The sequence below is a fragment of the Manacus candei genome, unplaced genomic scaffold (assembly GCF_025592945.1).
Source record: "Manacus candei isolate 608988 ecotype Guabito, Panama unplaced genomic scaffold, ASM2559294v1 h1tg000086l, whole genome shotgun sequence".
NCBI classification, from domain to species: Eukaryota; Metazoa; Chordata; class Aves; order Passeriformes; family Pipridae; genus Manacus; species Manacus candei.
The window spans coordinates 3211473-3237667 of NW_026138134.1; the positions used below are offsets into that span (position 1 = coordinate 3211473).

The 26195-nt window shown below is 51.8% G+C and overlaps 1 protein-coding gene across 7 annotated transcripts in view; it reads left to right on the top strand.

Moving 5' to 3' along the window:
• Positions 1 to 26195, top strand: part of LOC127482320 (protein CEPU-1) — a 353430-nt gene that overhangs the window by 284048 nt on the left and 43187 nt on the right. For all 7 annotated transcript variants that reach the window (XM_051812518.1, XM_051812522.1, XM_051812521.1 and 4 more), the window contains one exon: positions 19458 to 19690. In XM_051812518.1, coding sequence (XP_051668478.1) covers positions 19458 to 19690 — 233 coding nt within the window. The remainder of the gene's footprint in view (positions 1 to 19457; positions 19691 to 26195) is intronic.

Consider the following 26195-nt stretch of genomic DNA (forward strand, 5'->3'; position numbering starts at 1 on the left):
GTTTTCCTAAGCCACCGGAGTGTGCACAGGGGGAACCAGACCTTGTCCAGAGAAACGGAGACGCCAAATGCTTTCTTGTAGTGATTTTGTTCCACTTCACTCTTGGCTGAGGATGGGCCCAAAGCAAAATCCCAGCTCTGAGTAAAAGCCTGAAAGCTGAATCTGCTCCCAGCCTTCAGTTGCTGCTTATCTGTGATAGGAATCAAACCTGGACACAAACCTGTGTCTCTCCTCTGCAGCTGCACTGGCCCTTTGGAGCGTGATTGTCGTGTCCTGCAGAGGTGGAAGCCTCGTGGGCCTCTGTCTGTCTCTAAATCTGAGCATTTTGGGGCTGGAGGACTTAATGCTTTGCAGCAAGCACTGTGTAATTCCCAGTCTCTCCAGTTACCTGGGAGCAAGGCAGGCGTTATCCTTTTGGTTTTGCCACAGCATGAAAATCAAAACAAGGCTTTGAGGCAAAGCAACGCCAAGCCCTGTTTTGCCATTCAAGACACGCTCACGTTATCCACATCGTGTGAGGAGTCGGTGGGGAGAGCGTTGAGGCCAGCATGGATCTGGGATGCTCACCAGCACATGGATGTCGGGGTGTCGGGCTCCCCAAACCCAACCCAGCAGAGTGTGGGTCAGTGCATTAAAGCACAGCAGAGCCGATTTGGCCAGCAAAGCCCCGTCCCTCCACTCAGCTCTGGGATGCCCAGAGCTCATGCAATGCAAATCTGCAGAAAGCAGGAGCAAAGCCCTTGCTCGGGCTCGTTATTCCGAGCGCAGCAGATGCTTTGTGGAGGGACACTGCCCGTCCCCGGCCGTGGCGCGGGGCCACAGCTGATGGCTGTGACAGGATGATGGGCTTTGGCACCTTCTCTTCTCCAGCTTGGAGCTGGCCAGGTCCACAGAGGCCTGCAATAAAATTTAGGGGCTTGTGCCTGGCTTATTGCTGGCACTTGATGCTTCTTCTCGCTGCTCTGGTGGCATTTCTTGTCCCTGGCTCGTGGCTGGTTTGCAGCTGCAGCGTGTCTGCCCTCACCCTGATGGAGGTAATTGTCCTGTGAGCCTCAAAACTTGGGGTGGAGTTAATTCCTTGCTGTGATTTGCTAAAATACCCCCTCTGCTCCTCTTTCCCTGTTAAAAATTGCATTGAGTCACCTAAAGATTGCATGGGTTTGGTTCCTGCTGCAGCTCCTTGTAGCCTTTTGTTTTCAGATGGCCTTTTTTTGGTTAGAAATACGGAAATCCACTGAGGAATGACAAGGGAGCTCTGATTTGTAAAACCTCGCTCTCCTTTCTTTCTGGAGCCCCTGCAAAATGTAAAGAGCTCTTGTCCTGCATCCTGAGTGAACACACTTCCCCAGGTTCCTGGTATTTTGGGAGCAAATCCATTTACCCACAGTTAGGAGGCACTGGCAGAGGTTGTCCAGAAAAACTGTGGCTGCCTCGTCCCTGGAAGTGTTTGGATGGGGCTTGGAGCAACCTGGTCCAGGGGAAGGTGTCCCTGCCCATGGCAGGGGGTTGGAACTGGATGAGCTTTAAGGTCCCTTCCAACCCAAACCATTTGGGGTTTCTATGATTCTATACCTGATTCTCAGTGCTGAACTGGAGCCACTTGAAAACTGGAGCCTTAGACACAGAAATTTCCAAAAGGGGTGATTTTTGGTGCAGTAGCCAAGATGAGCCAGCGTGGTTGTCTCCATTTCCCCCCTGCTTTTCACCCACCACACTGTGAGCTCTTGCTAAGAAATTTGGGCCCAGGACATTGTGTTTCACAAACAGGTTGCTGTCTGGTGCAAAGGGATTCATCCCTGGCATCACTTGTAGCTGCTGTTCTTTCAGCAATGAGCTGCACAGGGTGAAGGTGACACTTTTCCTTAATCCCCAGCCCTAGAGGTTGAGTTTGACACGGGCCAGCTTTTGTGCAAAACAAGGGGAAAAACAAACAAACAGTTGAAAGTTGAGCAGGACAAGGAAAGTTCAGGCTGCTTTGTAATGTCAAGGTGAGCAAGGCGATGGCATTTGCGTTGGAGATATCCGGGACTCAGGATCTGGGATTAGTGTCAGCTCTTCTGTGGCAAACTAAATTAGGAATGCAGAGGCTGTCTCTGTTTATGATAGGGGGTTGTTAGGTGCTTCAGGTACTGTCATTCTTATTTAAGGATATATTTAAGGATTAACAGTAAGAAGTCCAGCATTAGCAGGAGAGAAATGAATGTTAGTGAGCTTAGGCTTGGAGGGCTTATTTTTGATCATCATCATGTGAGCTGCTTTAGGAGAGATGAGCTCCAAGATGGGGAGGGCGGGGGGGAGATTCTTGTATTTTTGCAGGAAAAGAAAAGGCTTTGCAAGTTTGAATAGAGATCAGAACTCAGCAACAATGACGGCTGCATGAGTAAAGCTGCATAACTCCCCGAAGCCGGTGCCTTCCCCGGGCTGAGGATCTGGCTCACAGCATCCAGCCTATTTTTAGCCTCTTTTTTGTTGTGTGTCATTTCTTTCTTCTCGTGCAGAATGTGCGCGATCAAACAATGTCCACGGATTTCTTTGTTGTTCGAAATCATTCCGTGTTTTTAATTGGCAATCTTCGAGTTTCGCCTTGATCGGAGCTGCCTGCAAGTAGGTTAAGTTTGCTCTGCTCTGTCTCAGGCACTTTGGAGAAGTTCCCTCCTGATCCTGCTCCTTCCAACCAGGTGCAGCACAAAGATTTTCTTGCTGCCAAACGTTTTCTTAGGTGTAAACTCCACGTTTCACTTTCCCGGGCTTTGGCTTTGATATTTGCTTCCCACAAGCACCTGGCACCGGGGAAAAGCTGCTGAGGATTCACAGCTCTTGACATCCCAAGATTTTCCTATTTTCGAGGCTTCTCTTAAAGCAGAAACAGGCACAAAGATTGGTTCATTTGTGCAATGAGTTAAGTTGGTTCTGATGGCTGAGGGGCAGGAAGAGGGAGGTCTCACCACCCTTCTTCCAACTTTGTTTTGAGGAGTAGCATAAAATGTACAGCCCCGTTGTTTTGGGGTCTCCATGATTCTTGTCTTTTCTTTTTTAATTATTATTGTTAAGTATTACACTTATCAGGTCCAGCTCGTCCTCTGTGGGGTGTGTTTCAGCCCTCTGCAGGGAGCCCTTTGCAAAACCCTTGCTGGATGCTGGAGCTGGGACCCCGTGACTCTGGTCCAGGGCTCCTTGGGTGCCAGAGAAGAGGGTGGCTAGGCTGAAGGCAGTGGATAAAAGTCAAAAAGATGCCCAATTTTGTGTTAAAAGTGCTTAACCAAGCTGGACAACTAGGGAGTCTCCATTACTTATGTGCTTCCTGAAGCTGAAACAATTGCTATTATCCCCCATCACTTTGCATGACCTACATTTGACTTGAAAGACTCCTGCTAATAATTAGTTTGAATTTCAGTTTAAAAATAAACGCATTCATATTCTAGGTTTTAAAACAGGGGAAGAAATAAAGCCCCTGGATAGATGAAATCCCCACCTTTCCCTGCTGGCCTCCCCTTTTCTCCCCCCTCTGATTTTTGAATGCGCAGGGAAGAAGGAGCGGATTTGCAGGGCTGGGTGAAGGAGGAGGGTTTGGATGTAATGACACCACTGGGCATTTTCCTGGAAAACTGCAGGGGCCTCAGAGCTCGGAAGATTTGGGCCATCTGGATAAATAGGGTCAAGCTTGGTGCTGGCAGGGCTGAGGCAGCGCGGGGTGTGGGGACAGCTCGGCCTCGCCGGAGGAGCTGCGGAGAGCGATGCTCAAAGCCTCTGGCAGGAGGCTCATCCCTTCCCTTTCCCAGTTCTCCAGCACTGTCAGCATTGTGCTGCTGCTCCTTCTCCTCCTCCTCCTTGCTGTCCATCTGCCTCCTGGAGCATCCCAAGGCGTGGGAGGCAGCCTTGGGTCAACGCCTGGGGCTTGGCGGGGGGTGGTTGGGCACCGAACGGACCAGGTGTTAATCAGCAGTCGTGGGGAAGAGAGGATGTGGCTTGTGGAGATGGGATCTTTCCCAGAGAGGAGAGGTGCAGCTGGGCTGCATCCTGCTGTCAGCTCCGGGAGAGGGATGCGTGTTCCTGGCAGGGCTCGGATCCCATCCGATGGGATGCCGCCGGTGGCAGCGTTCCCGTAAGGTGGTTGTGGTGCTGAAAACACCTCATCATCTGCCTTTCTCCACGCACCCCAGGGCTTTCTGCTGCTGGAGGTAGAAAATGCAGAAAGCTGTCATGGTCATAATGCTTATCCAAAATCCCAGTGTCCTCATTCAGTCATTCCATGCCCAAACTTTCCCCTCTATTTCTTGGCCTCCGGTCTCCTTTTTCCATGGTGTGATACCGTGTGCACATGTCTGATGGGGGGTTTGGGTGGGTTTTGTGCTTTTAAGAGAAAAAGTGAAGAGGTAGAAGTACCAGGGGATGTGTCCCTGGGAGATGCATCCTTGCCTGGACCAGGTGGTCCCTTCCCACCAGGTACTTATCCACCCCCATCCCTCTCGCTCCTGCATTCAGCACCGGTATCCCAGTGGGTTGGATTTTTGGAGTGTGTTTTTATAGGCAAATCTCACAACACAAGTGGCTGCACCTGGGAAAAAGAAAGCCTGGATTTCTGCTTAATCCAGAAATCCCCTAAAACTCCTCTCCGTGCCGGATGGCACCACGGGGGTCATTGTGGTTCCGCTCTGAGCTGATGATGTGTGTGCGCCTTGAAACGAGACAATTCCTGGTTCTTGTAATTCCTTCATGGCAAATAAATTCCAGTGAAACTTTACAGAGACAGGACCAAGAGACTCCTGCAGAAATTAGTGTGAAATCCTGCAGAGAAGTGGAGACAATGAAGTGCCCCTGGTGGGATCCCACGGGCAACTTTTGCCGCCCATGAGAAGAGTTTTATTCTCTGGTTGGTTTGGCAGCACTTGCCCATAAGGTGAAATCCTAAGTGATGCCACTTCAGGTGCTATTTTTATTCAGGAAAATGTCAAATCCTTTCTCAGAACTTAGTGACTTGTTGTCTTGGTAATTTCTTGCAGAAACGGGATCTATAAAAATCCCCTATTTTCTTGGCACTAGGCTTTTCTCGTCTATTTTGGATGTAAATATTTTTTAGAACTGGGAAAAAAAATATAGTAAATGGGAGCTGCTTTAATTCCTCAAGAGGTGTAATTTCTCCCCTAGAATGTCTCTTGTAGGGCTGTGCACTCAGGTTTATAATCCTGGCCCAGTGTCCTTTGAAGAGAAGTCCTTATAAAGCCAGATTGGATCTGCCCTGTTCTCTCCTCATACACTGGTTCCTAATCTGAATCCTGACTCTTGGAAAGCTGGAAATTCAGTGCTGAGCAGAGTTATATCCATTTTGAATTGAGTGTGGCAGCATGGAGGGGAAACGATGCTGTTTAGTGTGGTTTGTTTTTTTTTTTAAATTCCCATCAAAGTTGACATTTTCAACAACAAATAATCGCTTTGGGAATAGTTAATTTCCAGATTTGAACCATTGTGAGTCATGTGCAAATAAAAAAAATAGAATTAGTGGGTGCTGCTGAAAACACTGAGATGTTCTGCTGCTGCTTCTGTGCTCGGGGGAGGTTGGGGTTGGGTCTGCAATACTTCAGTAATAATTCTCTCCAGAGAGGAGATTTCTGATCCTGCCTGGTGGGGGTAGTTGGTTCTGTCCTGTCCTGGAGGGGTTGGAAGCTCCAGGAAGTCAGGGTGGCCACTTCCATAGGATCATGGAAAGGTTGGAAAAGAAGTCTAAGGGTTCAAATCATTGGGTCCAAGGATTAACCCAGCACTGGCAGGTCCCCCACTGTCCCTGAGTCCCTGGGGTGGTGATGAAGGAGGAGGAGGAGCAGAGCCTTGCTCTCACCATGATCCGTGTTCTGTCAGAGTCCACCTGCTGAGGCTCCCTGCAGGACACAGGAAGATGCTTTGAGGAAGGGAGGGTGTTTTTTTGGGATGCTCCTGCTGGGCTCCAATGCACTTCAAGTGAGATGTGAGGGAAAAGCAAGGCAGGAGCGGCACGGCCCTTCCTGGGAGAGAGGGAGGTGATGAGCAGTGCCTTTCCAACCACAAGATCCCCAGAGTCCAAAAGGAGCAAGGCTTGGGTATAAAAGCCAGAGCTGCCCTAATAAAACATTTACTGGGGTTTGGAGACCTGTGCTCCGACACGGCACATACATATGAAATGATCAAAGTTTCCTTGTCTTGGGAGGAGCTGCCTGCTAATCTAATGCAACCCCTGGGCTTTGCTCACCATGACTCCGCAGGAAAGCAAACGCTGGCTCTGTTTTCCTATTTAAAAGATTTCCAAGCTAAGCCGGGCGGGTCACAGTTCAGGAAGCAATAGGATCTGGCCTCTTAAAGGCTTCGGCAAAGGGGGAGCTTGGGAAGGCAGGTTAGAGTTGAGGATGGATTTGGCTCCATCTCTCAAGTCCTGTCCACCTCTGCCTCTGCTGCAGGTTATTGGTGCTGCCCTGGTCTCACCCCCTCCTCCTTCTCTTATCCTTGCTTTTTCCCTCCCTAAATCACTCTGTCCACTTCCCATTTCCCAGCCAAGGGCTCTGCCAGCTTTTCAGTTCCCAGCCTGAGTTGCAAAGTGCTGCCAGTGGATCAAAACCAAAGCAGAGGAGGAAAAAAAAAAACCCCAACCCAAACAATCCCACTCTCTTTGGATTTATAAACCAAGAGCACTCGAGCTGGAAGGTGCCGAGGAGGGAAAGGAAAATACAGAACCCCCGGGGTGCAGTTTTTCAAAGTGATGCAGCCCTTTATTTGGCTGCCTACGCCTGTTTTAGCTATGCAGGGAGGGAAGCAGGGAAGAAGCTGTCGGGGTGCTGGTTCAGAGGCGCTGGGCTCCCTCCGGCAGCCGCCTGTTCCGAGTCGGCTCAGCACCTCTGCAAACCTCCAGCTCTCCCGTCATCTGCTGCTCGTGCAGAGCAAACACTTCACCTCCTGCTTCTCGCTGCTCCAGTGGTTTGGGACTGATGGGTTTGGCTTTCCACATGGTTACAGCATCTTTTCTGCTTCTCAAGCGTCTCCCTTGTCTTTCATGTAATTCCTTAACTAGTTTCCGTTTGTTGGCAGTCGCTTTCTTTTAAGGCACTTGAATCTGTTTGATCATCAACAAATTTCTCTTTCTGTTCCTCTGATAAAAAATTAAATCTGGGCACTTTTTGAAGGCTTCCTCCCCACCCCCTTTTCTCTTTCTCCATCCATGCTCGGTGGGAAATCAGCCCTTTTCTAGGAAAAGAAAATAAATAAAAATTAGAGTTCAAAGTGTGATATCTCTTCTTAAAAAGAAGAGGGTGAGGAGAAGAAAAAAAGCCCCACCATATATTCTTACAGATGTGACATCAAAATGTGAAACTATAAAGGACACATTTTCAAAGGCTTGCAGAGGGATTGAGTTGGATCAGTAGGAAACAGGCAAAGTCCCTTCTGGTGGTTTGAAAGCCTGTCCCCAAGCCAGCACAGCCGTGTTGTTTTAGCTGGAGTGTTGGTGCTGCTCCACCTGCCCAACCAGGAGGCAGCTGGCTGGGGAGCTGAGGGTGCTGCACTCCCTGTGTACCCACAGAGGGTTGGGGATGGACTTGGGACAAGAGGATGAGCCAGTGGTTGGGTTCTGGTGTCACCAGCATCCACTGTGTCCTTGTGTCACCTTGGTATCTGTGTCTGCCAGGAGAGGCATCTCCTTCCCTGCTCGCCACAGAGGATCTCTTGGGTGTGGTGGGAGATGGAGCAGGAAAAAGCATGGCTAGTCCACTAGGAAGGGATGGTACTCGGGGCAGGAGAGCAGAGCTGTGGGATGTCACCTCCTTCTGTGCCTCGGTGGTGGCCACTGTCACTCGGGCTGTGGGGATGGACAGCAAGAGCTGCTGACTCTGCCAAGAGCTGCCTGTGTTTGGGGCTTGCAGCAGGGCAGGGCTCAGGTTTGGGGTAACCTCTGGTTTCCCACCCAGCCTGGGAATGCAGTGGTTAAACCCCCCATGTGTTTGTCCCCGTGGAGCTGCAGCCTGGGCTGGGGGTTCACTCCGGCAGCCGGGAAGCAGCCGGGCAGTCCTGCAGGGTGGCAGATGTGTTAGCAGCACACTGTTACCCAGGTAACTGCCTTTCCTCCCCTGAATCCTGATTGTTTGGTTTCTCACCATACCCCAAGGGGCCCTGGGACTCATTCCATCCTTGTTCCATTCCAAGCCATTCCACGGGAGCCCTGGCAGAGCAGGTCCCCAGACCAGCTCCCTTCCTCCCCAAAGGGCTTTTTTCCCCCTGGGCACAGTTGAGGCTGAACCACTATGTCCATGGGGAGGTGGAGGGAGGTGGAGATCTCACCCTCCACTGGGACCTGCTGAACAAGCTACTTTGGGACTTGGAGCAGCCGGGATGTTCCCTGGGGTCTCATCCAGCCCAGTGACTGCATATAAAGGGTCCAGTGTGCCAATGGTTGTTTCCTGCAGGCAGAGGCTGCTGGACTCGAGCAGCAGCAGTTTTATTGCATTAATTGAAATTAAAGAAGTTTCCAAATGTCTGTGAAACCTCTTGGCTGCCCCAGGACAAAGGGAGAAGTGTCAGGGTGAGGCAGTGGGGTGCAAAGCAAGCTCACTTCCAGGTTTGTGTGTATTCAAGGTCAGCAGAGCAAAATCTCTGTGGGCACAGGGACCAGCCCTGCACTATCCAAGCCTGGACTGTGTGTCTCTGTTTTCTATGGAAGACCATAACAGCCAGAAAAAAGCTCCCACAGCTCCTAGTAAGCAAAAGCTCCCCCCAGCTCTAGGCAGGTGATTTTCACGGGCACAGGAGGCTTTGGGAGGTTGGGTGGTGTTTCAGACAATAATTTTTCCTCTGTCACTTCGTCTCCTCCTGCACCTTTCCCGAGTTATCCTCAGTGCAGACTCCTTTCCCAAAGATTTTCCCCTGTCTCATCCCACCACTTCCCTCAGTGCTCCTGGAGCATCCTGGCTGTCCAGTGTGGGATACAAACGTCTGGAGCCCGTGGCTGTGGCACCCGAGTGCTCCCAGCGACAGCACAGACACCTGCCTGACACAATCGATCCTTTATTCCGGGGAGGAGGAGCTGCAATTAATCTCTGCTTGTCTGCACTGCTTTTTGCTGTCTTTCTGGCTGTTAAACTGCTCGTGTGAAGGAAAAGGTGTCCACCTGATGGTGGGGAGCCTTGCCTGGGGAGGAGGCACCAGGAAACCTTTGGCTTCTGGGATGTTCCCGTTGTCCAGCATGTCTCTGGTCGTCCAGCACTTGGTGGGTGGAATGAAGAGGGAGATTTCTTGATTTGCAGCTGTTTGGGCCACAGGGTGAGCTTTGAGCCCAGTGATGAGCTGAAGTTTTGGTTGTCTCTCTGTGAATCCCTTGCTCCTGCTCCGTCACCTTGGATTAATTACAGTACAATGCAATATACATTTATATGGTGTCTGCACAGGTGTCTCAGGGCCCTTTGCAATCTGAAAAATCTAATTAAGGTGCAGCCTCCAACATGAATGCTCATCACCAGAATGTGTGCAGCGAGAGGGGGCCACGTGCCTCCACGGCTCAACCCGGAGCTGAATCCACACTCTCCTGGCATTATTAATTACTCACAGCTTGGTGTCCGAGACACCAATCGATACCACAGGCCTGGATAGATACAAGACTTGGAGTGAGCGGGAGGGAGCTGAAGATAACCATCAGCTAGAAACGTGGTGGAGGCTGTTCTTGGCCTGGGAGGAGGAGGAGGAGTCACTTGGCAGAGACACGTGCAGGAGCAACACGTGTTTCCCAGCGACTTTGGCGCCGGAAGGTTATTTACTGATGGAGAAATACGTGGCTGATATGGAATTTTGGCCTGGGGAAGGTCCTGCCTCGGGGACTGGGCTGGTGATGGACACATCATCACGCCACAGGTTTTTGCTGCAAAACTTATTTGACATTTTCAGTTGGTCTCACGAGTGGCACCAGATGTTGGGAACACCCAGAAGGGAGGGAGGGAGCGCCACAAGTGTGACAAGAGCGTAAATAACCAGGGGAAAAGGGAAAGGAAATGTGAAGTGGCCCTTTAAATATGAGCCTCCAGAGCCTGGAGCCCAACTAGCGTTCCCTCAAGTATTCAAATGAGATTGCAGCATCAGATTGGTATGCATTAGGCTGGTCTCAATGAAAATTAACATGTAATTGCTTCAAATGAAGTAAGTGAGGAGGTAATCTGTTCTTAAATTGGATTCGCAGGATTTTGTGGTACCATAATGCAGCTGTGAAATGAAATATATTTTAAGGATGATGTCCTCAAGGGTAGAAGGGAGGAAAGGGGGGTCTTTATTGGGAAGGGTCCTTTCCCTCCCTCGCTCTTTTGTTTCTGGTCTCATTAGTGCCAGTTTATAAACGAGGAGAGGGTGTTGGTGCCATGGCATGGCTGGAGAAGGTCCCAGTGCTTTTGGCTCCATCGTGTTTCCTTCCTTGATATCCCTCAGGTCCCTTCCCTTCCCTATTCTCCACTTTCCTTGCTGTGCCAGTGCTTCTGCAGCCCCAGGGAGAAGTCCCCATCCCATCCTGATGGGAGTCGTGAGATGAGCACCTGAACTTTGTGCATGTGGCAAACAACCTCCTGGTTCTGCGATGGGGGAAGTTCTGGCTCTGTGATTTTGAGTGTCTGTAAGAAGCTGTGCAGGTTCTTGATAGGGAGCTGGTGTCTATGAGGAGAAAGATGGAGCAAGAGGCACAGTCTACCTTCTTCTTCTTGGTCTTCTGCCAAAGGGGAAGGTCCTCACCCCATCACCCTGTGACCCAGCATGGCACTGCAAGGCTTGGGAATTCATCTCCAAAGGTTTGGGCTGCCCTGCTCCTCCCATGCAGCCTCGTGGTGCTGGGACCACCTCTCTATTTTAGTTTTCAGGCTTTGCTTGTTGTCCTCGTTCTGTCTGTCTCTCCCCATCTGCCAGCACGATGAGCTTGGGCGTTGTGGGGTAACTGCAATTAGGAGAGTCAGGGAGAGCTGGTGTAGGAAGGAGATGGGGTAACCTGCAATTATTCCCAGGCTGGAATTATAGAGGTGGTGTAGTATATATAGATATAGTATAGATAGCTAGACAATATATAGCTAGAGAATATATAGATAGATATATATGGCTATGGTATATATAGGTAGTATAGCAGCACATGTGTTTGCTACATGAGGTTGTGGCTGTCCCACCCCTGGAAGTGTTCAAGGACAGGTTGGACAGGGCTTGGAGCAACCTGGTCTAGTGGAAGGTGTCCCTGCCCATGGCAGGGGGTGAAACAAGAGGAGCTTTGAGGTCCCTTCCCATCCAAACCATCCCATGATTCTGTGTAGCTGGTCAGGAGAAGCCATACCCCAGTGCAAGCTCCCCCACTGCAGCCCTGCTTCACAGTGTCCTGGATGACTCTGCCAGTGCCTTCAAAACCTGATTCCCAATCTTCTGCCTTTCCTGGGTTAGTCTCCCTGTGTTGTCCCCATCAGTGCCCTTCAACCCTCTGTTCGCAGCACTTCTCTCTCCCGCTTGTCCCCTGCTCCTCCTCTCAGACCCTCGAGTCGCCTCCAGCTCCCTCCTCCTTCTCCCTGCACAGCCCTGGCAGAGAGCACTCACCCCTCACCGTTCCTGTTTTGTGCCCCGACTTCTAAGGAAAAGCCACTCCAGCGATAATTTCCCACTTGTGATAAGTTGAGTGCCTCGCTTCATTTGGAATACATTTGCAGTGCAGTTGAGCTCAGCAGTCCCTCTCCTGTGCGCGCAGTTAAACGCGCTCCTCTGCCGCCCGTCGGGGTGGACGGCATCGCTTTATCCCGGGGCCATTAGTGTCACTTGGCAAAGCAGAACCAGGATTTATTCCGGGGGCACGGCTCTTAATGGAGCGAGTTCAGCGCCGGGGATCGGCGGTGACTGCCGGCAGTGCAGCCGGGAGGAGAGCGGGAGCTGCCGGAGGGGCTGAAGGGTGGGGAGCTGGGGTGGCTCGAGTGGCTCAACCCGGGGCTTGTAGGAGCATTTCTCTAGAGAAAAGTTCCCAGCGAGGAGAGGGACCCACAGTCTTTTGGAGGCAGAGAGAGGAGACGACTTCTCCGCGCCCCTTCAGATGAGGAGACCTTGTTTTCCGGGGTTTAAACTGCTCTGTAGCACTCGCGGGGAGAGGATGACATCATTACGGAGTTATTTTCTCCTCGTGGCATTTTCCACGCCTCTCTTTGAAGCTGCCAGAGCCTGGCCCTGGGCTGGGCTGGTGCCCTCCCAGCAGGAGTGAGGATCTTTCTGTAAGCAACCCTGGAAGATTGCCAGGGAAGGGGTGGCTTTCACCCGGGTCTGTTTACCTGCTGGCTTCCAGGAGCCCCCTGAGCATTACATGGGCTTTGGGAACACGAAAAAGGAGAAAACCCTGAGGAATAAGTGTCCCACAGCCCAGTGCAGGATCCTGGTGCTGCAGGAGCTCCCCGGCGGGGTCCATGTCATTAGCAAACCATCCATGTCCCCGCGCAGCTGCCCACAGGCATTTTGGCGCTGGCATTACACCCGTTCCCCGGTGCCTTTGGCACTTTTGGAGGGCACCCAAGCAGATGTGCCAGGAGCACGCTCCAGTGATGCCCCACGGGGTCGGTCACAGGGGTGGGAGCTGGGATGAGGGACTCTCTTCCTCGCTGTGCGGTCTGGGAGCCGCTGCCCTCATTGATGTTTTGTGGCACGCTCCGAGATGCCGAGATGGAAGATGCCTATAGATGTGCAGAGCCCTGTTGTTAGCAGAGACAATGGGAGGATAAATAGAAAGGCTGGATGAGCCGAGCACGGGACTTGGAAAGGTGCTGGTGCACTGCTGCATTGCAGAGAGATAAAGACTTTTCCAGACAAGCCATCCCTGCCTGCTGCATCACGACCTGCCTGCTCTGCACCAGCCCTCGGGGCCGGCACGGGAGTCTGCCGGGATCGTCGGGGTGCACACAGAGGGGCTCGCGGGATCCGTGGCTGTTCGGTCAGCAGGAGCTCCAGCTCTTTTTGCCGCTCTTCCTTCCTTCCCAGTCCGGTTTCCTCCTGTTTCCTTGGCATTTGCCAACAACCGTGTCTAAGGCAGCGCTCTGGGAGTTGTTTGCAGCTCTGCGAATCCCGGGCAGTGAACCAAGGCGGATCTTTTCGAGCCCAGTATTATTATTAATGTAATTAGTGTGAATCATTTGCATGTATAAACTTTCAATTGAGGAGATCAGGTACTTTATAAACATGAGTTAACTCACACTCCCTGGCAGGGAGGTGCCAGATATCTTCAAAGCCTTGCAGAGGGCAGGACTGAAGGGCAGGGGCTTGCAGGTGGGAAAGGCAGGACCTCCCAGTCCGGGGCCCCGACTCCCTCCTCCACAACCGACATGAAACTGTCCAGGCAGGGAAGAGGGGGAAGCACAAAGGGGTTTTATTTTTCACTTCTGAGCACTGCTTTTGACCAGCTCAGCGTGATTTTGAAGAGGCACTGGGGTGGCAGCTGATCTGAGGACACCTCCTCACCCCGCAGCCTTTGGAGATGCTGCAGGGGGGACAAGAGGAAGGCGCCAGCCCCAGCAGGGACCCCCCTTTCCCGCCGGACCCCGCTGCCGAGTTAATCATTGGGTCAGCTCCTGCCTGGCAGGCACCAGGCTCCCCGTGCAGAGAAGAGCTTTTTCAGCCCTGTGAGCCACCCTGTGCTGTGAAAAACTCCTCGGGGCTGTATTTTTGGTGGTGTCACATCAGTGTGAGCTCAAGGGGTGCCCTTCAGCTGATCCCACAGGGAGGGCAGGGGTGGCTGGGGTGGTCCTGGGGTGCAGGTGGGGATGGATGGGAATGCCAAGAACCCAACCACAGCTGTGCAGCCGCTGGCAGGGCTGAGCCTCCAACCCCTGGGCGACCACTGGGGCTTTCAGCAGGCCAAAGCTCCAGAGCACTTCAATCCAACAGTGGTGTCGGGGTGTGTGAGCAGACAGTGCTGCAGTGAGTGTGTGCGAGCGAACACAGCCGGGGGAGCACGGAAAGGGAGCAGATGCTGTAAATCCTGCTGAAGAAGGGCTGGACTGGTAGAAATTGCTGGTGCGTGACTTAATCCAGCAAACAGAGGGAAACCAGGCCGGGTTGTGACAATGAAAGGTCTGGCTTAATATTTAGAGGCAAAAAAAAAACTTCCAGAGCATGTTCTACGTGATATCCACTCCTCAGGCTGTCCGTCCCAGCCTTATGGGATCATGGGCAGTGCCTATCCCAAGGAACAGTTCGACCCCACCTTTCCCTTTGCTCAGAGATTGATGGTGAAAATTCTATTCTAAACATCAGGGGAAAGTCTGTGAGAGTGAGGAGACTGTGCCTGACTGGGATTGAGTTGTTCTGAGCCCGGCCTTTAATTAATCCTAATAAATAACAATAAAATGTGATAATCACAGAAATAAATCTGAGGTGTGGAGCTCCTGCCTCCAGCAGTGGCTGGTTTAGTCGATCATTTATAGCTCAGCTGGTGGTGCAGAGGCTGGGAGGTGATGCCTGGGGCACAGAAAAGGCAGGGCTAGAGCACCTTTTCTCCTTGCCCAGCCTCAGTGGGAGGATTTTCACACAGTTTTAATCTAAACCCCAAGCTTATTCCTGACTTCCAGCTTGGTTTAGCAGAGACATAACACTACTGGTGTGGAAGAGGTTGATTCAGAATCCGGAGTTGTCTGGGAATTGCTGAGTTAGAGAGGGAAGAAAAAGAGAAGACATCTAGGGATAGTAGCTTGATGTAGCTCGATGGTAGATGTGGCACTTGAGGACGTGGTTTAGGGGTGGGTTTGGCAGTGCTGGGTTGACATTAGGACTCAGTGGTCCTAAAGGTCTTTTCCAACCTAAAGAATTCCATGGTGGGTCGGTGTCGTTGTGAAACTCTACCAAGTGACTTGGATTTGGGAAGGTGGTTTCTCTAGGGTTTCTCTGCAGTGCAAATTAGGTGGTGGTGGAAGGAGAAGTGAGGTCAGGGAGGGCCAGCTTGGTCACAGCCCAGATTGGGCCACCACGTTGGCTGAGGTGAGCCAGGCTTAGCCCGGTCCTTGCCTCCCTGTGATGGAGCTTGTACCCTGATAATTGCAGCGAAAGCAGCAATCAGGTTGGTAATTTTGCTGAGCTCTTTTCAGTTCTAATTAACATTATTCATTTCTTGTGTGTCCTGCTGGGTTGAGACAATCTGTGCTCTCCAGCCCAGCCCTCTGGAACACCAGCAATCTGCATAAGAGGCAACAAAAAAAAAAAAGTGTTGTGTGCCAATTACTACACTTCAGTAATTAAAAACCTCCTTCCCCCCACTGCCAGCCTACCTCCCCTCCCGTCATTTGCTGTGTGCAAACTCATGAAAGCAAGGAGAGGAATTCAGAAGGGCATGTCACTGCTGGCACGTGCCATCTGTGTCTGTGCTGGCGGTGCAGGGAGGTACCGGGGGCTGGATGAGGGATGGGTGGGATCAGTGGTCAGGGCTCTCATGTTCAGCACCCTGTTGCTTATTTATTCCTGATATTTGATGGTGAGGCTGTTTCGTCCCCAGCAAGGGCTTTGTTGGCGTTTTCATCCCTGCTCATCTTTGTGCTCGTGTCACCTGAGGTGGCAGAATCCTTATGGCACTGCTTTCCCTCTTCCAATGTGAGTGGTGTCCCTGCAGCCAGGGCTGTTGGCTGCACCCATGGGACCCTTTGGCTGTGCAACCTCAGTCCCTCAGGCTGTGGGGGTGATGGTTTGGGGGAGAGCAGCCAGTCCCTAATGGATCAACTCGGTAAAAGAAGGTGGATAACAAAGCCAGGAAGTTTTGGCTGTGGGAGATATTGATGGATTTGGAAAGGGCAGCACTACCCTGTATCCTGTTTGCACCCACCACTGAGCTGGGAGAGTGGGGAAAAGGCAGGAACAGGCAGGTTGGGACAGGTAGGGAGGAAGTAGACATGCAGCTCTTGCCTTCTGGCAGTGCATTTAACTTTTAAAATGCCCAAATTTGTGGTCATTTGGAGTTTCCCTCATGGCATTGGGGGCAGAGGTCTGGTGCAGCGTGAGGAGCTGCATCTGTCTGCCAACCATCCCTGCCTGCCCCTAGGATGATGCAGCAGTGGTGAGTTAGCCATGTTCCATCTCCCAGAGGAGAAGCCCTGAGGCTTGGAGCTCTGGACTTACTGGGAAAGAAACGGCAGAGAGAGGGAGCAGTACCCAGAGCAGTATCAGCTCCTCCTTGTGCTGGCTCACAGCAGTTTTTCATTTTCCTGGAGGAGAAGTCCTTGCCATCTGAGCGGGAATGAAACAAGGATTAAGGATCTTGAGAGGGAAAATTACCTCATCTGTGCTTAATTGTTTTTAGATCATCTTTTTGGAGGCGAGCGCTGTTTTCCGGCACCCCGAGGACCTCTCCCTTCCCTCCCTCCCTCCCTGGCACATGGTGGGGCGAGAGGGAAAGTGGGAACTTCCATGGAGGCGGAGGAGGCATCCCAGGACTTTGTACCTTGCCAGGAGCAGGGTGGGAAGGGGGAAGGCCGCGGGCTCAGCGGTGTCTCTGCTCTCCACCTGTGCCTGGAGCGTGGCTTCCCAGCCAAAGCCAAGGGCTTTCCGCTTGGCTGCCTGCGTGGGGGAGAGGAGGGCTTCCCATCCCTGTGCCGGGCTGCTGGAGAGAGGAGCTGCTGGAGGAGGGAAAGGGGAGCAGATGGAGGGGCTGGAAGAGCACTGAGTCGCTGTGACCAGCCTTGGCCATGGGGATCCCGACCGGCGCCCGTGCGAGGAGGAGCAGGTTGAACACAGCACTCACCTGCCACCCCCTGAACATCCCAGCACAGCCAGAGGTCAAAGCACTTCTTTCCCAGGACCTGTTTCTATGCTTTATTTTATATATATATACATATATATAAAATATATATATATATTGGCTCAGGAGCCTTAAGAGGCAGGGAAGAATATAAAATAGCGGCTTGAAGCTCGCCGATGGCAGGGACAGGGAAGCGTGGCTGGGTGATAAGCAGAGATTGTGCCTGAGTGCTGTGAAGGGCAAAAGCACTTATTTCACTGTTGCCTCATGCGTTACCTGAGCCCCGCTGCTTTTCAAAGGCACTTAAATGCCCATATGATAGAGGGAATGCTTGGATTGCACACTGTCTGGCTCCATTATTATCCAAGGATCTCCAAGCTGATGCATTTCATAAAGAAGGCTGGCGTGGAGGAGAGAGGAAATATATAGTTTTAGTTCAGCCTGCTTACAGGTCATCAAGGGTAATGTCTGCAGAAGGGACTGGCCTGAGAAATTCAAGCCACATCTGGTTTGTCATCACCCAGCCCTGGACACCCCTGTGTTTGTGCAGAAGAACCACCACAGGAGCCTATTTCATGGTACCAGAGCCAAACACCAAATATCCAATTCATTTTATTCGTGCCCCATAGGTCTGAGCTACCAGCAGAGCTGAGGTTCGGAGTTCAATAGACTAAACCCATCCTCTGGGAAGAAATTTCTAGTTTAATTCAACTTGAGCAACTAAACTCTCAGGTTTTTTACTCAGGTTGTAATGCAGCTGAGAGCAAGAGCCAAGTTCTTGGTGTTCAGCCCAGGCTGAATCTATTGCTATTTTTTATGTAGATCATAAAAATCTGCTCACATTTAATTTATTATTATCGTAATATCATCATGGAACAGCAGTAAAATTGTTTAATTTATCAGATGTTTTTCACACCGGAGGGGGAGGATGGCACAGGAACTGGGTGCTGGCAAATCAGGGGTGTCCTGGGCTGCAGACGACCCCTCTCACCTTGGGCAGGTGTCCTTATGGGAGTCCATCACCCCTAACCCCCAAATGTTGTGTGTTGAGGCTGACTGGGTTAATTTGGCTTTTCCTGCAATCACTGGGGACAGAAATACCTCCCAAAAGAGGCTGAACAAGATGAAACAACTTATCCCTAGGCAGGTACCTGTGTCTTCCCTGGCATCAGAAGTGGACACAGGAACAGAAATCTCCCATTATATGATCTTTAAGGTTGAAAAAGCCTCTAAGATCATCCAACCCAACCATTCCCCAGCACTGCCAGGTCCTTCACTAAGTCAGGTTCCCAAGTGTCACATCTATATGACTTTTAAATCCCTCCAGGGATGGTGACTCCACCACTGCCCTGGGCAGCACCTTCCAGGCCTTTCGGTGAAGAAACTTTCCCTAATATCCAACCTAAACCTCCCCTGGTGCAACTTGAGGCCACTTCCTCTTGCCCTATCCCATCCTCTAACCCTGAAGGAGGTTATAAGGACCTCCAGTAAGGAAACAGCTCACCCAGAGAGAAGACACAATTCCATGCCACAGATAAATCCATCCTGGCTGTGCCCTCCCCTGCCAGTGCAGCCTGGGATGCAGAGCCCCTCGAGCCCCTTACATTCCATGAGGTCACTCCGTGGAGGCTGCTGGGCTCTTTTTCAGTGCCTCCCAAGTTAATTTGCATCCCAGCCACTGGACAAGTAATGAAGTAGTTTGGGGAGGAATATAAAGAGTGGATTTTAGGCTGAGTGGGTTTATGCAGGGACATTATCCTCTGGAGCCGGCATCCAGCAAAGCACAGCTCCATAATCCCAAACTTTCTCCAAGAGAAGCAGGGGTTTAGCTGGCTGTGACTGCTGCCTAGAGAAGGCCTTGGTGCTTCTCTGGAGGTGGATCTGGGGATGGAGGGTTACAGGGCTGGCAGAGACCTCTGGGAGGAGCAAGACTGGTCCCAGCTAACATGGACAGGAAAATAATCTCCCTCAGGAGCAAAGTCTCTTCTAGGTTTGAGCTGTGTTGTCTCCTGGGGGGGCTCAGTTGCTTAATCAAACTGAATATAGAGGATTTCTACCTCGAAAACATCCCTCCCAAGTGAAATGCTCAGCTGGGGTCAGGTGCAGGGAGGGAGGTGCAGCGATGCAGGTGATGGGTAGGGAAGGAAGAGCTGACAGAGGGGACAAATTGTTGGATGCTCAAGGTTTCTCTTTAGAGGTGTGTGTCAGAGCTGGCTTTGTCCAGAGATAAATTTTCCTTGCTCCTCTGTAAAGCAGCACAAGCTGCTTTCCTGGCATTGCTTTGCATTTCTTTGTCTGGCTGCGAGGATGTGAAGGTCTGCAGAGAGAATGACAAGTGATGGGCTTGGGCAGGAGGTAACAACCTGCATCCCCCCCAAAATAGGTGTGCTTTGAACTCAGGGTGGAGGGTTTGGCTCAGCTCTGTTTGTGTCTGTGTTTGCAAAGGAGTAAATGTGAACAGAGGAGTGAAAGGTGCTTTGGTGGCTGGTCCTGGGTGGCTCTGACCTCCCTGCACCTGAAAAAAGTGTGAAGCTCTTGGGCAGAGCTCTGGAGCCGCCAGTTTAGATGGAGCACCACAGGTAAAGTGCTGACCTTGTCCTCTTTGGACACTGAAAGCACTCGGTCTCTGAAACTGCTGCTGACAGCAAAGCTAAAAATAGTTCCCAGAGGGCCAGGAGGGCTGGGGAAGGGAGGGAGAGCGTCCGGGAGCAGCGCACGGATGGGTCACCTCTCTGCCTCTCCCCAGGTGCTCCGTGGACAACCGAGTCACCCGAGTGGCCTGGCTGAACCGCAGCAGCATCCTCTATGCTGGCAATGACAAGTGGTGCTTGGACCCTCGGGTGGTGCTCCTGGCCAACACCAAGACCCAGTACAGCATCCAGATCCAGGATGTGGACGTGTACGATGAGGGCCCCTACACCTGCTCCGTGCAGACAGACAATCACCCCAAGACCTCGCGCGTCCACCTCATCGTGCAAGGTAAGAGCGAAGGAGCTCGTGCAGGGCTTGGGCTTGGGGCTTTGGTTTGTGTTCCTTTTGCCCAGGTGTCTCCTGGCACAACTTGGTGCAAACACAGAGTCTGACAGACAGGCTTGGAGCATCCCAGTGCAGCTGGGCAGTGCATTTATCCAACTTTCCTGGCACGATCCCAGGGCTCTGACACAGGCAGCGCTGCCTCCCGACACAGTCGCTGGCAGACCCGTGTTGCTGTTTTTGTTGTTGCATTTTGATGGCTTTTTGTTTCCCACGCTGGAGGCATTGCTTGAAGTAGAACTTGTGCTGGGGGAAAAGAGAGAGCTGGCAGATTTGTGTGCTTTGTGGGGGTGTGTGTATGCCTAGCAACAATATGTGTTTGTGTGTTGGAATTCCATACTTTTGGGAGCAGGGGGAGGAGGAGGAAGGCCGGCACGGGGTGGTGGAGCACTTTTGATGGCCAGGTGGGTGCATCTTCACTGAGTGTGTGAGCACACACTGGCTCTTGAGAGGGGACAAACAAGCGTGGCCACACGTGATGGTCAAGCAGATGGATGTTGATGGAATATGGCTCCTGTCTGCATGTGGCAGGATGTGTGCTGGACAACAGGGAACCTCTTGGTGGGACAGATGGGGCCTGGTGAGCTCTTAGCCTCGGGGAAGATTAATGGAAAATTTCTAATCCCTTGCTAGCAACCTTTTTTTTTCCTGCTGCTTCTTCTGTGATTTGGCCAGGAGCCCTCTTAACATGACAGACCAGCTTGAGTATTGGAATCTCGTCTCGGGCTAATTTTCGAATGCTGATGGGTGTATTGATTTGGAAACAAGCTGGGTTAAAAAGGCATTGGTCTTGTACACAGAGTCGGGTTGAGCTAATCCGCCGTCGATATTCCAGGCCCGAGCATTATTGACAGCCTAATGAATAGAAGGGGGGAAAAAACCCGAACTCAGGGCCCTTATTTTCCCTCTTCCCTCCCTTTTCATTTTTCCTTTCCTCTTCAGGCAATCAAGCCAACTAAACAGAGCTGGACTTTCTCCATCTCCATTAACCGCGGAGGGGAAGCGGATGCATTCCCAGCCAGGGTCTGGCTGTTTATCTTGCAATCTCTTATTACCTGCCTGAGTTTCTTAAGCCAAAGTCGATCACCCACAAGTTCTGAAGTTGCTATCAGATGCTGGGGTGATGCAGGACAATTTCTATCTGTTCTCTTCTGATTCCCACTTCCTGACCTAAATTTCCCATATCACCAGACATCCAGGTCCATCCCTCCCGTGCCTTGCTGGATCATTAGGAAGAGATATTTGGGAGCTGGAGGAAAAGGTCAGAGCTTAACTCCTTGCAGTGGTACAGTTAAGTGCAGGAGGATTCGGTGATGGGCTTAGTCCTATAACATGCTGAACATCCTCATTGCTGCCAGAGAAATTCCGGCTCTGGAGAGCGAGCCCCCTAATTTGAAGAGCTATTGCTTGGCTCACCCAGCCCTTTCTGAGAGCAGGACATGAAAGTGAATATCATGTCCAATTAAAGGGAAACCTGCCTTAATAACCTCGATGCAGATTTGACTGGGGTGCCAGGATTAGCTCTCCTGCCTTGGAAAATGGGCCCTATAAATATGCATTCTGGAATAATCCTGTCCAAAACGACATTCAGCTTGTGGGAAGTGGTGCTTGTTCCCTGTCCCAGGAAAGCAGAGTGTCTAAGCACCAGATTTCAGGGATGTGCCAACTTCAGCATGTGGCTCTGGGATATTTTCCCCTTCCTGCAACCTGATAGGAAAGGAGAAGTGGTGAGAGGAGGTGGGAAAGGGAATGTCCCCTTTTAAACAGGGTTAGTCCAGGTGCAGCCAGAAAGAGGGAGGTGTTCAGGTTGCTCTAAGCAGGTCCTGACTTTCCACTTGCTGCACCAGGAAAGGCCCTGGGGGCACAGCTCTGGAGGCAGGAGCACTCCACCTCTCAGGATGCAATTAAATCGTGCCCTGGGGCAGGCTGTGCTCTCCAAAGGGACTGGCTGTGGGGGACAAAGAGCTCTTCCCCTTCCAGCCAGGATTTCAGCAGGCTGCTGCTCCCCCAGGCAGGCAGGTTGGGTGCATATCAGCCAGAGTGCAGGCACCCTCAGGCCATCCCTCCTTGTCCACAGGTTTAGGGGATATCACTGGGAAACAGCCGTGGAGGGAGGGAGGGAGGAGCTCTGGGGCATCATGTTGGCCAAGGGCTGCTGGAGGGAAGTGGTGATATGGGAGAAAGAGCAAAAAACAGGAGAGGGATAGGGGGTAGGAGAAGGAGCTTCCTTTAGGGTATGAGGGTTGGGAATAGTCCCCTAAGGCAGTGGGAGAGAATCAGCTGGAAACACCCGGAACCAAGGATGGCCGGACTGCTGCACACTCATTTCTAGGTTGGCTCTATTGATGGACAAGATCCCAAAAGAGGTGGGTAGAAGGCACCTCAAGAGCTAATTTAGCCCATCCCCCCTGCAACCAGGCAGAGGCATCGCTGCCAAACACTTGTGAAAGCTATTCTTGAAAATCTGTAACAAAGCAGGTTCTTCAGTGTCCCCAGACGATCTATTCTACTGCTTTGCTGGCTTTATAATTAGAAAATGTATAGCTAATATCTAACTTAAACCTTCATTGTTGCAAATGAAGTGGAATTTTTCTCAGCCTATTCCCGGCGGATTGAGGGAACAATTGATCAGTGTCCTCTGTAATAACCTTTTGCTTTTGGGAAGGTTGTTATCCTGTAGCCACCTTCTTTCTGAAACCATCCAAGCTCTGTTTCTCCCACTTTTCCTCATCGGTCAGGCCTTCAGAAACACTTGTCAGTCTTGAAATCCTGGTACAAAAGAGAAGAGGTGATTGCTGCTGATCCAGGAATAGCAGGTCGGTGCCTCTGTGCTAATGTGGGACAAATGAGCCCAGGAATGAGACAACAGACCCTTGGCACTGAATGCATCAAAGTTCAGACCTGCTATTTTGAGGACTGCTCTAAATGGGGTCAGGCTGGTGATGCCAAGTTGATGTGAGCCAACAACAGAGCTGCCAAAGGGGCAAGAAGGTTCTTAGCACCTGGATCTTCTCTCCCAGATTCCAGACAGACCTAAAATGAGCAGCTCAGGGAGCATCTGTGTTATCAGCAGGGTCTGGAAGGTGGTCCCACTCCTTCAGCACTCATTCCTTCTCAGGAGGAGTTGCCATAAGACCAGTCAAAGCACGGGGAAGCAGCACTGCTCATGTTTGCAGGAGTCTGCCTTGGGCCCTGTGGATGTAAATCCCAAAGAGACAAAATCCAGGGAAGCCCCACTTGCAATAGAGAAACTCTGAACTTGGACAGAGGCAGAAACCCAGAGTGAGAAATAGGGTTGAGGCCCCATTGACCTCCGAGGAGTGATGCTTTCCTCTCCTCTCTGGTTTCCTTAGCAAGTCCCACTTCTTGCAGCAGCTCAGGCACAGCCTCCCCCTTCTCCCTGCTCCCCGCAGGACACCTCAGCTATTTAAGCCATTCTCCGGGTTCCTGGGTTTAAAAGAGAGAGGGGAGGGAGGAGGAGAAGGCCGATATCTGGAAAGCTCTTATTTGTATTGATAATAAGCCGTCTCCAATGTGTGTCTGCAAAACACTCCCACTGCCTTGTAAGATGCATTAAGGGAAGTTGGCCTTATCTCAGCGTGGGAAATGGACTTGGGGAAGGAGGCACAGCGCCTGCCAGAGTTTAATCTCACTTAGGCACACGAATTTGCATGATAGAAAATGGTGGAATTTTAGTGCTTAAAAAGAAAGAAAGAAGGAGAAAAAAAAAAGAGAGGCAAAAAGCAGGCAACTGGGGGATATTAGCGCTTTCCTGCTTCTTTATCAGTTTCCCTGGCCCTATCTGGCTCTTGCTGTTGTCACTGAAGCAACTAATCACCCCTCCCCTTTTGTTTGGTGTAAATGAGTTTTCCCACTCTTTCCCGAGCCCAGGTTAATCTTCAAATCCCTGCCTTTGTCTGGGAGTTAATTACCTGCTCGGCGGAGTCCGGGGGCTGTGGGCATGGGTGGCAGAGGGTGGCGGGGGCAGAGGTGGCATTGCCGGTGGCACCTCTCCCCGTGCTGGGATCACCTCTGCCAGGGTGTGTGTCGGTGAGATAAAGGCAGCAGTGGGGCTGCAGCACCTGAGCCGGCTTTGTTTCAACCACCAAACTCTGCCCAATTAATTTTCCTTTGATGCCACAAGCCCCCTTCACTTGTGGGATGACAAGGAGAACTTTTTACATCCGTTTTCCTGCCTTGGTGCAGGGGGGAAGCACCTTCCCTGTGAGCAGAGGGGCTCAGAGGGAGGAAGGCTCAGTCCCTGCAGTCACCATCATCTTACCTGTGGGGCTCAGCCTGTCCCCTGTGCCTCCAAAGCCACTGGTTCTGGGAAGGAGGAGGGGCAAAGGGCTTTGCCCACTGGTGGCAGAGGACTGGGCAGAGGACGTGCAGGCGTTGGTCACCTATGAAACCATGAGCTGGAGTTCCATGCTGGGCAGGATGCTCCCCTTGCTTTACTGCTCTGTCCACACCTTTTCCCCCGTGGGAGCAACTGTTCCTTCTAGAAGCAAACGTAGGTTTAGATAATTCCTTCTCGAAGGCACGTGGGGAGCTGGGAGAGCCTCCCCGAACCGGCAGAGTGGAGGAAACCGGCGGCACGAAATGGAAATGGAAATCCTCCCTCCCTCGCTTCGCCCGCGCCCGCGGCTCCTTTGACTGATGTGCTCCTTCCCGGCTCTCTTTTGTTGCTAATCACCGTCCCTCTGTCAAAGCATCTTTTCCTTTTGTATCAGGGCTGTTGTGGAGGACTGAAGGTCTCCCACGCTCTCTCACGCACTGCCCTAGTTTTTGGCTCTTTATACCCGTTTTGCTCAGCCCCCGCCAGCATCTCTGCATGTCCCACATCCTTTACTGCCCCTGCATCTCCCCATCTTCCCCCCGAGGTTACCAGCCCTTGCTTCTCCATGGTGTGCTTGTCCATGTTCCCTTGTGGAGTGACCTCGTACCCGGCCGGGCTCCCTCCAGCCTCCCCCAAGTCACTTGACCTCTTTGCAAATCAGTTTAACATCTGTGAGGCAGAGATAATAATTGTCACCTACTTCACAGGGGGGTTGATGAGGATTAATTCATTAATGTCGACAGAGGTCTTTGAAGATGGAACGCGCTATCTGAGAGCTAAACGTTATTATTAATTAGCAATTATATCGTGGGGCGGGAGCAGGGGGGAAAAGAGACTCCAGAGTCTGTACTGGAAGTGTTTGCTCTGGGCTCACTTTCTGCCCTTGCTGCAGCTTCAGGCTGCCCCAGTTTCATGTCCCTGCTGCTGCTGGAGGGAGTCAGGCATGCTGGATCCCACCAGGGACATGTGCCACTGGTACTGCTCCTTCCCTGAGCGTGTGGGTGAGCTCACTGGGGTAAAGAGTAGGAGGGATGGGGATGTGAACAGTGCTCGAGTGCATTAACCTTGTTAGAAGGAGAGGAAGTTGGTCATGGAGAGGAAGGGATGAAGGGAAGGCATAGAATCCCAGACTGGTTTGTGTTTGTCCCACGGGCAGGGACACCTTCCACTAACCCAGGTTGCTCCAAGCCCCGTCCAACCTGGCCTTGGACACTTCCAGGGATGGGGCAGCCACAGCTTCTCTGGGCAAGCTGTGCCAGGGCCTCATAACCCTCATTATAAAAAGCTTCTTCCTTATGTCTAATCTAAGTCAACCTTCTCTCAGTTTAAACCCATTCCCCCAAGACATGCTCAGGGCTCGCCTGGCACCGCGGCGATGCAAGAGGCCAGGCACCACCAGACCCATGGAAGGATGTATCCTGTTCCCAAGGAGAAACAATTGGCAGGAGAATGAAGCAAGGGGAAGGAAGATCCAGTGATTCATAGGACACACAGACCAGTTCCATTTCCTTCCTGTTTTTCTTTTTCACATACACCCAGGCTGTGGCTGATTCCTGTTTGTCTCCCCCGATGTAACTAATCCCATGTGTTGCCAGGTTCCCTCAAGAAGCACCAACACCAAACCCTTTGGATCCCATCCAGCTGCCCTGTGCCTTGGTGCTGGGGGCATTCCCACCTCCAGCACCCTCGTAGCTCCACTGTTTCCACCCTCCCTGTCTCAGCTGTGTGTGCTTTTGAGGCGAGCTCAGTGAAACCCTCTCTGCTACTCCCTCAGAGCCGCGGAGGTCACCCTCTGATCACCCCTTTTCTAGAAAACAAGAGTCTGCTCTTCTGTGAGCCTTTCTGAGCACTCGAGCTCCCGGCAGCCCCATTCACCCACCTTCTCCAAAGGCTTTCATGGAGAGGTCACCTGCCTCACCCGGAGCCATTCAACAGTGACTCCGCTAATCCCGGTGAATCTGGGAGGGCAGTGGCTCTCTGTGCCAGCAGCTCTCCAAGCAGGGAGGACCGGAGTTGTCTGTGGGTCTCCCGCTGCACGACGAGTCCCGTTCCTTCCCCATGGATTTACCAGGCAAGGGGGTGGCACAGCAGCACCCAGGATGCACACCGGGC